At 38.1% G+C, this 15,043-nt stretch overlaps 1 protein-coding gene across 1 annotated transcript in view; it reads right to left on the bottom strand.

Annotated features, from left to right (window-relative positions):
• Positions 1 to 14,377, bottom strand: part of LOC121387454 (mannose-1-phosphate guanyltransferase alpha-B-like) — a 41,288-nt gene extending 26,911 nt beyond the window's left edge. The window contains 4 exon segments of the mRNA XM_041518573.1: positions 1,485 to 1,677; positions 2,972 to 3,075; positions 4,634 to 4,731; positions 14,272 to 14,377. Of these exon segments, the coding sequence (XP_041374507.1) occupies positions 1,485 to 1,677; positions 2,972 to 3,075; positions 4,634 to 4,731; positions 14,272 to 14,311 (435 nt within the window). The 5' untranslated portion in view covers positions 14,312 to 14,377.
• Positions 14,378 to 15,043: the final 666 nt, after the last annotated feature.

Genomic DNA, 15,043 nt, shown 5'->3' on the forward strand with positions numbered 1-15,043 from the left:
TAATCTCTAGCCCTTGGTCTATGACCAGCCCTCAGCTATACTATAAACAATAATCTCAAGCCCTTGGTCTATCCCCAGCCCTTAGCTATACTATAAACAACAATCTCAAGCCCTTGGATTTCACGGAAACAATCGTTTCTGGTAGTGTGTCGGTAAAATCACAGAACTGAAATTTCATTTCCCATGTTTATTATATCGAGTACGACTATTCAACGAAAATAATAAATATATATATAATTATTTTTAAAAACAGTTTCCAATGGGTTCCCATGATCACAAGACATGGAACCAAAAAAGTGTTTCCCTTGAAATTTGAAATCCCATGGCCTATAATCTATCAAGATGTATCTGAACATCGTTTAGGGACCGTAACAAAAGTATACTGAAGCCAGAGAGACTAAGTCACTTAGTCTTGATTCTGACCCCCCACCCCACTCAAAAGGACTAAATGGGCAGTTGACTTTGGCTTCATCCAAACTGACGTTACAGAACAAGGTTTGGAAAAGACCAAAGGAAGACAGTAGTAATATAAAAGATACAAACAGTATTTATTCATGAATGCACATAGTGAAACAATGTTTTTAAACAGTGATATGAGGCCAACCAAGGTACTCTGAAAGGCTTTGTAACTATTAAACTATACATGCAATGACAATATGCCCATTGGTATCTTTCATCAGACGCCAAAGACATAAGCTCCAAGTTGGCCTATTTCTCAAGTCATATTTTCCAGCAATTTAAGATAATTTATGCTTCTTTTGTCTTCTTTTTTGCTGTTGCAATTGCCGTTTTTCGGCTCTATTCCAGCGCTTGATGTGCAAGGTAGAGATTTTTTAAACAACTTGTATTGTTGTTAATATCTTGATGCAGAGTTGAGTTGTTCCTGTCAAGTCTCTTTTTGTTAATTAGAAGTTACAATATATCGTGAAATGTTTTAATGCGCTGTTTATTGGAGAAAATATCACACACACACGCGACACGACGCTACGCGCAAATATCGATAAGTGAAAAAAGAGAAGTGACTCTTATTAAAGAAAATCATCCCAAACACGCTCAAGATGTATAACAACAATTGTTTGTTTGTTTTTTGTTTTGTTTGTTTGTTTCATTACTTTATTATTTATTAGTGTTACACATGATTGCCAAACCACTTGTCATACTAAGAGAGCTAACTCTTTACGATCGTTACAACGGCAAGACCTGTGTGGTACCAACATGGCCGTTATAACGAGAGTTGACTGTAATACATACCTAGCCACCTTGATATCCTGGTTTGCATGGGCAGTAGGTCGACAATAAATACCTTGGCCAGTATTTTGAAGCCTTTTGGGTTGTGTTTGTATGATGATTTTCAAGTTCAAAGCAAGTGAAGCCAAAAGTGATAAAAAGACTAAATGGAGATGTTGAAATCGTAAACCCCCTCTCCCCCAGACTAAGTGACTTAGTCTCTCTGGCTTCAATATACTTTTGTTACGGTCCCTTACCTCTGTGGCTAGGATTGTTCCACACGCTCCCTCGGGTCTCTGGTGGTGAAAGTCGAGCATTTCGGCCAAGGGGAAGTCACCACAGACGTCGGCGTTCATCACAAAGAAACACTTGGGATTGCCGGTGAGAATCTGGTCCCGGAAGTGGTAGATACCACCTGCTGTGCCCAGCGCAGTGTACTCTTGCAAATATCTACATTCAGAAACGAAATAACGTCTTAATTATTGTATACACACATGCAGTAACTGCAGACTCAAACGTAACGACGGCAACTGCTGTCATATATACACCTGGCCCATGTTTATAACATTTTAAGAGTAGAGCCCAGACTCAATCTCTAATGATGGCACATGCATACCATTTGTATGGCGGTGTCATGACATCACTGTCTCAGACTCTATTAGAGTCTCGTGTGTAGACTCTAAAAGTTTTATAAGCACCAGGCCTGGTGTACATTATCTACCAGTATAAATAACATTAGTAGATATAAAATATGTCTACATACAGCAAAATAAACTTTTACTCTTTATTTATTTGCTGTAAACGTTTTGTTTTGTTTTTTAAATTGCTGTGGGCAGGCTTTACATGTAAATCACTGTCTGTGAACTGTTTCACCCACAACAATTTTGTATTTAAATTGCTGTGGGAGACAAATTCTTAAGTTCGTGCCCTGGTAAATGTATCTTTATATATTTCTATGTTACTCATATCTTACATATAGTACAACCATCTACATTCACAGTTTTATCTAGAAGCCAGATGGCGCTTACTTGTATTTTTTTTTTATATACATGTAGATACGTTTTTAGTTGCCAAATTAAGAAAATGGTCACAATGAAGACAGCTGCAGTACTGCATATGTTTACATAAATAAGGTAAAGGTTTTTTTTTAAGTTTACAAATATTTTAATGTTAGAAAAATACAGTGAAACCTGTCAAAACCGGCCAAGTTTCATGATCCCAAATGTTCTAAATTCTAAAACACGACCCTCTAAATACCAGATCCTGTCTAAATGAGATAGATATTAGGTCCCCGACATGAACCGGTTTAGACGGGTTTCATTGTATTACATAATTAATTTAAATTATTTTAAAGCCTCAAAAGGTCGACAATTACATGTAAGTGATAAAATAAACCACCTTTTCCATGGAAAAAGCAAATGGCCATGGTAGTAAATTACTAGTAAAATTGTACACACATATATACACATATAGCCTCAGAGATTGACTGCAAAAAAAAAAATCCACATGATCTATCTCTAAGGCTATAATGTCTTGACTATGTTTTAGTCATCCACATGGTTTGTTTAAATAAATTTTAATACAGTAAAACAAAGAAAAAAGATTTGATTGGGGTCGGCATTGACCCCAGTGCCCCCACCCCCACCCCTTACGGCCACTGTAAGTAGTTGCATGTAGAACCCCTCCCTAAAATACTCTTGGATCCTCGGCTGCAGCCACTGCAGGGTAGAAACTCGACAGTCACCTGATCTGGATCTGAAACTCTTGTTGGCAGTTGAGGATGAACTTGCTGAGTGCATCGTTCGGCTGGTAAAAGCCAATCAGTATGATCTCCTTCAAGTCTTTCACCTGCAATACAGATCATATAACAATAACAGTTGGGCTGGTAAAAGCCAATCAGTACGATCGCCTTCAAGTCTTTCATCTAAAATACAGATCATATAACAATAACAGTTGGGCTGGTAAAAGCCAATCAGTATGATCTCCTTCAAGTCTTTCATCTAAAATACAGATCATATAACAATAACAGTTCGGCTGGTAAAAGCCAATCAGTACGATCTCCTTCAAGTCTTTCACCTGAAATACAGATCATATAACAATAACAGTTGGGCTGGTAAAAGCCAATCAGTATGATCTCCTTCAAGTCTTTCATCTAAAATACAGATCATATAACAATAACAGTTCGGCTGGTAAAAGCCAATCAGTACGATCTCCTTCAAGTCTTTCACATGAAATACAGATCATATAACAATAACAGTTCGGCTGGTAAAAGCCAATCAGTATGATCTCCTTCAAGTCTGTCACCTGAAATACAGATCATATAACAATAACAGTTGGGCTGGTAAAAGCCAATCAGTACGATCTCCTTCAAGTCTTTCACCTGAAATACAGATCATAAAACAATAACAGTTCGGCTGGTAAAAGCCAATCACTATGATCTCCTTCAAGTCTGTCACCTGAAATACAGATCATATAACAATAACAGTTCGGCTGGTAAAAGCCAATCAGTATGATCTCCTTCAAGTCTGTCACCTGAAATACAGATCATATAACAATAACAGTTGGGCTGGTAAAAGCCAATCAGTATGATCTCCATCAAGTCTTTCACCTGAAATACAGATCATATAACAAGAACAGTTCGGCTGGTAAAAGTCAATCAGTATGATCTCCTTCAAGTCTTTCACCTGAAATACAGATCATATAACAATAACAGTTGGGCTGGTAAAAGCCAATCAGTATGATCTCCTTCAAGTCTTTCACCTGAAATACAGATCATATAACAGTAACAACAGAGAACTGACAGTTGGTATAAACTGTTTTACATATTAACAGACTCATACATGTATGTGGGGCAGGACATAGCCCAGTAGTAAAGCATTCGCACGATGCACGGTCGATCTGGGATCAATCCCCATTGGTGTGCCTATGCATTGGGCTATTTCTTGCTCCAGCAACTTTATTTGTTCTGAAGGGGCTGGGGATAGCCCACTGGTAAAGCGCTCACTTGATGCTTGATCGGTTTGGGATCGATCCCCATCGGTGGGGCCATTATGGGCTATTTCTCATTCCAGCCAGTGCACAATGACTGGTACATCAAAGGCTGTGGTATGTACTATTCTTAACCACATAACAGTAAATAAAATGTGTTAATTGTGTCGTTAAATGAAACATATCCTTCCTTATGTACAAATACTACCACAAACACTTCTAAATATCTATATTAACAGACCACACCTTTGTGCATGCCACATCTGTGTGGTTCTCAACCATATAACAGTAAATAAAATGTGTCAACCATATAACAGTAAATAAAATGTGTTAATTGTGTCGTTAAATGAAACATATCCTTCCTTATGTACAAACGCTACCACAAACACTTCTAAATATCTATATTAACAGACCACACCTTTGTGCATGCCTCAATGTGATGATACACCATAGGAAAACCAGCTACTGGAAACAAGGGTTTTGGAATATCCAATGACAAGGGTCGAAAACGGGTTCCTGAAATGAAAAAATAATCCCACAATGAACCATTAAATTGAGATAATTTCTGGCAGTTCCTCTTTTCTTTCAACTTTTTTGCTGTCCACCTCCACATCAAATATCTTGACTACAGGGTTCACACTCGCAGGCGAAGTGGGCCAAAACGTCACCGTGAACAGCTTGACTTCGCTGTGCCAGTCACCGTAAGGCGAAATCTGTCACCTTTTAAAAATAGTGACCACTTGAAATTCTACACAATCATGGATGAATGATGAAGAACTTGAGGAATACTATATTCATAGATAATAATTAGTGTTAATTAAGTGTCTGAGAAGTTGAAGTGCCACTGGTGTCACAAAATCATGTGACAGGCTCACACGTACTATAGGCAGCCTAGCTGAGACAATGACAACACCTGTGTCTGGTACTAAAAGCACGGACTATTGAAGCGTATAATTTTAATTCTATTGTCAGATGAAGTTTTTCGAGAGGTTAGGTAATGCTTCACCGAAAAATACATTGGAACCATCTTGTCATGTTTATTAAACTTATTATGCATGCTCCTCTAACGCTGTTGTTGAATTGCCTGAGTGTAATAAAGTTCTGTTCTGTTCTGTTCTGAAACTAAACAAAATTTGGGAGCAGCAGACTGTGACATAATTAACTACAAAATTAATGCAGTTTAAAGCAGACTTTCTCATAACGAATATATTCAACATACAAACAAAGATCTATATCAAATCATAAAATAATGCAGACAAACTTGTCCTAGCAGCCACTGTAAATTCTTTTTTTTTTCAGTTTAAACAATGACAAGGTGTAAACAAATTAGCGATCTTCACACCTTTATGGAGACTAGTATCCATTCAGTCCAACATCTCTACTGTGCATCAATTAAGAAATTGTGACTGTGGAATGAAACTAATTGCCTCTGGATAAACTAAGCTTGACATTGGTAGATTAATACTCTGCATCTGCGGAGATAGGTGCTGTAAAATATAGTATGGTGCGGGAAAATAAAGAGCAGCACAAAACAAATAAACGAGGGATCGAGGCAGAACGTGAAAGGACAGCAAAATGGCCCGCCCCTTCTTAAATGGAGCAGCAAGAACACTGACATTAAATATCTTTATATCAATCATTTTCAAGCTCCCTGATAAAAAGATTTTCACATATTAATCACTAAAACACACACTATAGGAAGACACCCAACAGCACTCCTTTCAATAATGTTCCGGTTAAATACATAGTTGGCAACGGGTTTTTTTCTGTAGTGTGTGTATTAGTGATTAATATGTGGAATTTCGTTATCAAGGATATAAAAAAGAATCGATGTAAAGCTATTTGACATCAAACATACAATTTTTATATTAGAGCGGGAATCTTGGACTACAGTTTAGTAGGCAGCGATTGTGCAGAATTTATATAGATTGGTCTCCGACAGTATAATGAGCATATATAATTGTCCAAATGTCCATCTAACTCTTGTAGCATCGGAAGATCACTAATTTCAAGTTTTTGGCAAATGCCCAGTGGTTGGTCAACTCAGCCCACACTGTTTAGTTAACTCATAGGATTACCGCTTTAGTAATCAAATGTACATTAATAATAATGTGCATTAAATAGACTTGAATATATGCACACAAGTCGGGAGTCCAAAAGCCTTGCCTGATCATTCCTTTAAGTTTAAGGATATACAGGGTATGCATTTAGGATTTTTTTTGACTGGCCAATTAATCGGGCCACTTACAGCAACACTTTGACTCCCCCGTACAACATCTGAATGGCCCCTGACTGAATTTCGTTAAACAAAGGAATTTACTTAAACTGCACTTTAAAAACATGTTACCATATCATACAAACAATAATAACAACACAAAAGAAGGAAACAGAACTTGTTTTAGTTTTATTACAAACTGTTGTAATTAAATTATAATTATTATGTTGTTCCTGGGGTAGCTTCTACTCCCATTTTGTTTAGGACAGCAGTCTTGTGTGCCTCACTCTCTTTGTGTAACTGAAAGAAGATGTTAACAAACATTCAGCAGGCTTTTTCTTTTATTTCATTCATGCAATGTACTGATATTGCTGTTACATATGGAGTAATTATTTAATGTTATAATGTATAATTTTAAACAATATCAGTAATATATAATTTTAAACAATATCAGTGATACTGTGAAACTAAACTTTTAGGCCTTAAAAATTATCTTGAGAAGATTATCATTTTCCGCAGGGGATTGGTAAGTGTGTGTGTGGGGATGATGGGGGTGGTGGTGGTGGTGGTGGTGGTGGTGGGGGGTGATGGCAATGCTCCATCCCCAATCAGGAATTTGTTTGCTTTTATAAGTTTGTTTTCTAAAATGTTGGTTGCCCATCCCCACTCCCATCGGATCCCCCACCAGTGCCACCCCCTGCACATATAAAACACTGGGGGGGGGGGGGATGGATGCCCACCCCACATATCCATCAATCCAGATTGCTGTCTACTACAGTGCTTTCAAGTTATGTAAAGCCTATAAATGTGGATGGTAAATACAGATTACTTATTATAATTTATATTACACACCTTTATACTTTCCAACTTCATTGTGGAACATCCCTTCACAAACATACTGACATTGCCCCCTGTACTGTGATCATGGTGCTTTAGGTAGTACTAAACCAAATAAAAAGTTCGAGGTGCACCAAACTTTTGATAGAGAAGTGAACACCTGTGATTGGTGATAAATGTGACTTTCATCTGGGCAAAAAATGTATGTAATTTTATTTCCTCTAGTACCACTGTGTCAAGTAGCCTTGTACTTGGAACATGTATAGGATACATGTAAAAAGGAAAGAGTTCGACCCGTACCCCTCTATATCAAAGACTAACCCTATCCCTAAAACTACCATAACCATTGAAAAGGGGGTACAGGTCGAACTCATGGCTCTATTTTTAGTGCGAACCTCACTGCTCATCAAAACTGACTTCTACACAGCTGTTCGCTGATGTGTTGCTGTAAATAGGACTTCGTACGGAAAAGGAGGAGGGGTATAGATAGGTATACCATTTTATTTTGCTTTATGTATTAAAATTATATTGCTTGCTTAATAGTGACAGTGATTATTAAACTACTAAATATTTGTATCAAGTGACTCTAAACCAATAATGCTTAAAATAATCATAATGTTACATGTGTTTGTGATACAGGCGATGATCCGGGGCGGATGTTTGGACTCTCTAGCCCTTAATTGTCTTCCGAAAACACACACACACACGCAAGCACGCATGTGCGTCTGTAGACAGATGCACAAAGACACACAAACACGCACATAAAAACACAAACACATGGACATACATAGGCCTACACACACGCAAACACACTCACAGACGCAAACACTCGCATATTGATACATATACATACTTGATACACACATACACAAACGTACAAATACATACTCACAAAAACAAACACATGAACATACACACATGCAAACACTAAATCATAAACGCACTCACAGACACGCAAACACTCAGATACACATGCAAAGACACACATACGACACAAACACATTGACAGACACGCAAACACTCAGATACACATGCAAAGACACACATACGACACAAACACATTAACAGACACGCAAACACTCAGATACACATGCAAAGACACACATACGACACAAACACATTGACAGACACGCAAACACACTCAGATACACATGCAAAGACACACATACGACACAAACACATTGACAGACATACAAACACACTCAGATACACATGCAAAGACACACATACGAGACAGACACACAAACACTCAGATACACATGCAAAGACACACATACGACACAAACACATTGACAGACACACAAACACACTCAGATACACATGCAAAGACACACATACGACACAAACACATTGACAGACACGCAAACACTCAGATACACATGCAAAGACACACATACGACACAAACACATTGACAGACACGCAAACACACTCAGATACACATGTATGCAAAGACACACATACGACACAAACACATTGACAGACACGCAAACACACTCAGATACACATGCAAAGACACACATACGACACAAACACATTGACAGACATACAAACACACTCAGATACACATGCAAAGACACACATACGAGACAGACACACAAACACTCAGATACACATACGACACAAACACATTGACAGACACACAAACACACTCAGATACAAATGCAAAGACACACATACGACACAAACACATTGACAGACACACAAACACACTCAGATACACATGCAAAGACACACATACGACACAAACACATTGACAGACACGCAAACACACCCAGATACACATGCAAAGACACACATACGACACAAACACATTGACAGACATACAAACACACTCAGATACACATGCAAAGACACACATACGAGACAGACACACAAACACTCAGATACACATGCAAAGACACACATACGACACAAACACATTGACAGACACACAAACACACTCAGATACACATGCAAAGACACACATACGACACAAACACATTGACAGACACACAAACACACTCAGATACACATGCAAAGACACACATACGACACAAACACATTTACAGACAAACACACTCAGATACACATACGACACAAACACATTGACAGACACACAAACACACTCAGATACACATGCAAACACACATATGACACAAACACATTGACAGACACACAAACACAGATACACATGCAAAGACACACATATGACACAAACACATTGACAGACAAACACACTCAGATACACATGCAAAGACACATATGACACAAACACATTTACAGACAAACACACTCAGATACACATGCAAACACACATATGACACAAACACATTTACAGACACACAAACACACTCAGATACACATGCAAACACTGACACATAAGACAAAAACACACTCACAGACAGATGCAAACACACTGACAGACACACGCAAACACACTGACAGACACAAACAAACACATTGGCAGACACACACAAAAACACACAAACACTGGAAGATAAAAACACTCATAGACACACACAAACACACTGACAGACACACACAAACAGACACACACAAACACTCTGGCAGACACATACGAACACTCTGACAGACATGTGCAGCCAAGAGCTGCCAAACAATGAACGCTTTTCTTACGAAAAAGAAAAAAGGTATAATATAACTGGTCAATAAAATAAATATGTTTACGAAATATCTTGATCAACTACGATCACCCAAAAAATAATAAAATGTCAGTTAAATATGGCTATTGACTTTGTTATGTTCAGCGAATTGCTTTTTATATTGCATGTTGTTTAAAGATTACTTTATTTAACAGCTGACAATGTTTATATTGAATGTTGTGATGTTTATTACATATTAAATAGGAATGACTTAAGACCCTCTACATAGTAGTCCATACTGACCCCACCTCACGCACATTTCAGTTTAAAATGCATTGTTTTCGCTTTGCTTAATGCTGGCCCTGGTCTTTGTGCATAGGAAATGGATCCAGTCATTTGAAGTCGTTGCCTCATCCACCCAATCACACTCTGACTGACATTAAAGTGCCTCATGACTTCTCGTTGACTGTGTTCAACCTGTATCCAACCTACTCCATTGCCCTTCTCAACATTAGTCGAAACACGACGCATTTTCAACTGAAGAGTGCGTGAATATGTGGATGGCAATCATGCACACTTTAATACCCACGGTGAGAACGCATTGCACGGGCACAACGTACAGAATTTCAGACATGTGTGCGTTACGACAACCCATTTGTTGGGGTGATAGTAGGTACGGGTACATGTGTTTGCATAAATTTACGATTGTGTTGTGGCCTCTAACCGGAAGTACCATTACTCATATTGAAATCCATATGCTACTTATGAAACCTCACTCTGGGCCTACTAGTAATCCATGAAGGCCATACATTCCTTCTTTTATAATTAGTGTGTTGGACGGGCATGGCTAACGTGTAGTACTAACAATATGAGTGACTCTTCAATAGTGACGCTGAGTATATATGCTTGTACACAGGTGACTAAGCAGAAAAACAAACAAGAAACGTTATCTGTTATACACATGTATATATTGTAAAATTCAACTGTGACGTCACGGACACAAGTTATTCTGGTGGACCCTTCATATACACATACACATGTATATATTGTAAAATTCAACTGTGACGTCACGGACACAAGTTATTCTGGTGGACCCTTCATATACACATACACATGTATATATTGTAAAATTCAACTGTGACGTCACGGACACAAGTTATTCTGGTGGACCCTTCATATACACATACACATGTATATATTGTAAATTCAACTGTGACGTCACAGACACAAGTTATTCTGGTGGACCCTTCATATACACATACACATGTATATATTGTAAATTCAACTGTGACGTCACAGACACAAGTTATTCTGGTGGACCCTTCATATACACATACACATGTATATATTGTAAATTCAACTGTGACGTCACAGACACAAGTTATTCTGGTGGACCCTTCATATACACATACACATGTATATATTGTAAATTCAACTGTGACGTCACAGACACAAGTTATTCTGGTGGACCCTTCATATACACATACACATGTATATATTGTAAAATTCAACTGTGACGTCAGGGACACAAGTTATTCTGGTGGACCCTTCATATACACATACACATGTATATATTGTAAAATTCAACTGTGACGTCACGGACACAGGTTATTCTGGTGGACCCTTCATATACACATACACATGTATATATTGTAAAATTCAACTGTGGCATCACTGACACAAGTTATTCTGGTGGACCCTTCGGTCTCACTACACAGTTGACTTCCGGTTGAGAGTTAATTGATCACGGTCCACTATAGTTCTTAATTGTGACATATGTTATGGTTCACATATTCACTTCCAGGAAATGGTGAAGAATTAAAACAATATGTATGTTTAATAGTAAGCCTTCTGGCTGTATTTTGCCCATGTTATTTTGTAACATTGTGCACTGACCTTTTGGGACATGGGTGTATAGCGCAAGAAACAGCCGGGGTGAATCAGTTAATGAACCACCTATTCAGACCGATGCTACAGCCAGATGCGGTCATGAAACATAGTGTGTGGAATGTGACGAGTTGTCCCTATTGTAACTAAATGGAAAGTAGCGACGGACAGTAATCGCTATTATGTCCTATATATGTGTTTGGTTGCGCAGATACTAATAGGAAATCAGTTAAAAACAAAAAATAACTTTCTGATCTCTTATAAACATTAGTTATATGCATTTTTGATACATAATACAATATGCAGAAATTTTCGGTCGCCAGGCGGGCGACACGTAATATGGTTTTGACTTGCCCAACGCTATTTTGACTCGCCATGGGTGATCGGGCGACCGTAAAGTGCACACCCTGATATAAGGAACAAACTCACAAACATTGTTAAGATAGGCTTGACAGTTCATTGTAATTGATTATTGGATCTCCCCAATATAAAACCATTTAATAGTAGCATGAACCAACAGGAACGATAACTCGTGACGGCATGAATTGCGTCTGCGCAAAAACTGGCTCCAGATTTGTCTCATTTAATGGGTACAAACTCCGTCTGAAAGCTCTTTTCTGATAGGTTCTGACACGGGAAACATAGCCAATGAGAAAAGTTAATACATTAATCTGCTAGAACATTCTATTTTCACTTAATTATGTACGCATTTGCCTAAAAATAATTAAGTGTGAAAAGTTTGCTTCAGGTAAACATGTAGTTAGGAGAGGTGTTCTACATCGTGGTTTGGTAATATGAAAAACCATCCATACCTTTATTAGTGTAAATCAGAAAAAATACAAAAAATGGGCGTAAAATTGTTGATTTTGGAAGTTTAACAACCCAATGTGACTATTTCCGAGCGTTCACGGAAATCAACGGAAATTTCCGATCGAAATCCAAGATGGCGGCGCCCATCTCCGATCAGTATTTACAAACTTTTAAACATGTATTCCTTGACAATGCAAGCAATTCTACGTGGATTATTATAAGTAATTTGGGGACATATATCATATAATCAATACTTCGTATATATAGACCTCTATTATTGAGTAGAAATTGTTGCAAATGTTGAAACATTTATTTTGTAACTTCCTCCTCATACCACTTCGCACCCTTTTCATACTATTTAAAAAAAAAACATTATTGAGACGTTATAATCAAGGTACAAACATCATGTCAACTTCCCCAACCCATTCAGAATATTGTAATGCATGTTTTCCATGTCCATGTTGACAATGATACATCCACTCCGGCTCTACTCCATCGGCACCGGACACGTCTAACAAACTTTACAAAGATTATTCCAAATCACAGTCCTACCAAGTCAGTACAGTATTTTGTTTGGTGATTCCTGATGGTGTATTTTGTGAGATCTCTGACTGACGCCCTCTCTGTCTCTGAAGGAAATATTTGATAGATTTTGATTGGTCTATCTATTTATTACTGGCTTCAGGGGTCCCACAAAAGACACCACGTCACCAGCAAAAGTATTTCATGAAAACAAAAAAAACAAAATAATTTTCAGACATTGGTGGGTGAATATGAACATGACTATTCTCATTACTGACCCTAGTTATGGACACGTTACTGTGCCAAAACTCCCGTAATATCCATAGCAGACACAGTACAGGAGTTTTTGCGGAGTTGCGTGCCCACAACTACATGTATACATACCAGTTCATTTTTCACATGCATTCTATAATCATAATGCACTAACATCAACATGGAGGAACCAAAGATATAGACGTAAGTAGTCTGTTTCGCTGAAAATGGTGACTTTTTGCTTGCATATATCGTTGTAAAACGATACTTAAAACCATTTTAATTCTGCTTTATATTATTTGTTTCCATTTTCAATCAGATTAGAGGTCATATTACATGTAAAAAACTAAATAATCACCAGTTAGTTGGATGATTGCCCTGTTACATTCATTATATTTATTATACAGGTTTTTGGACAGAAAATGAAAAAAAATATTTAAAGGTCCGTCAACCGGCCGTATACAAAAATTTGTTAAAAATTAATTTTTCACTCATTTTCATTAAAACAAAAAGCATTCATCTTCTAAAACCCATACTATTATGTATGCAAACGGAAAGAGTTCGACCCGTACCCCCTCTTTATCAAAGGCTTTAAGACTAACCCTAAGTTCCTAACCTTAAAACTAACCCTAACCATGATTGAAATGGGATTACGGGTCGAACTCATGCCAAAGTTTGGGGCGAGTTGACCAAACACTGGGCCGAGGTGACCAAACACTGTGGCGAGTTGTCCAAACACTGTGGCGAGTTGATCAAACACTGGGCCGACCTGACTAGCATTCCGATTCGGTAGCTATGGCCTTGCGTCATCCCCATGAATCATGATGATGATCAGTGAACGATTGATAAATTATAGCCGGCTTAACCATTACAATTCTGTGCTCGCTGACATAATTGCTAACAACATACATGTATGTCAATAATGTAAAAATATACATGCCAATATTTACCTTTCATCGGCCCACCGATTAAGATAACTGCTTTTAACATGATGTCTTAATCTTTTGACAGCAAATAGTTTTACACGTCAACAAGCTGAGCAACTCAAAAATGTACAAGTCATTGAGAGTACCGTCCCTTGGTTACCTTGTGATATTAGTTATGAGAAATGCCGCAAATCCGTTTTAGAACCGTCTTGGGGCCAATGACAATAATGATATGAAAGAGACGTTGAGTTAATAAAGTAAAGTAAAGTTTGTTTTATTTAACGACGCCACCAGAGCACATTGATTTTTTTACCTTATCATCGGCTATTGGACGTCAAACATATGGCCATTCTGACACTGTTTTTTTTAAGAGGAAACCCGCTGTCGCCACATAGGCTACTCTTTTACGACAGGCAGCAAGGAATCTTTTATTTGCGCTTGCCACAGGCAGGATAGCACAAACCATGGCCTTTGTTGAACCAGTTATGGATCACTGGTCGGTGCAAGTGGTTTATACCTACCCATTGAGCCTTGCGGAGCACTCACTTAGGGTTTGGAGTCGGTATCTGGATTAAAAATCCCATGCCTCGACTGGGATCCGAACCCAGTACCTCCCAGCCTGTAGACCGATGGCCTAACCACGACGCCACCGAGGCTGCTTTGAGTTAATAGTGTAGCGGCCTAGTAGAGACTAAAAAAGGGGCTTTATTAAAGGAGATACCCAAACCGGAGGTATAACAAGCTGAAATTGTTCTGACTCGAACCATTTGATGTTTAGGTGGGGGTTTTTCAAATG

The sequence above is a fragment of the Gigantopelta aegis genome, chromosome 13 (assembly GCF_016097555.1).
Source record: "Gigantopelta aegis isolate Gae_Host chromosome 13, Gae_host_genome, whole genome shotgun sequence".
NCBI classification, from domain to species: Eukaryota; Metazoa; Mollusca; class Gastropoda; order Neomphalida; family Peltospiridae; genus Gigantopelta; species Gigantopelta aegis.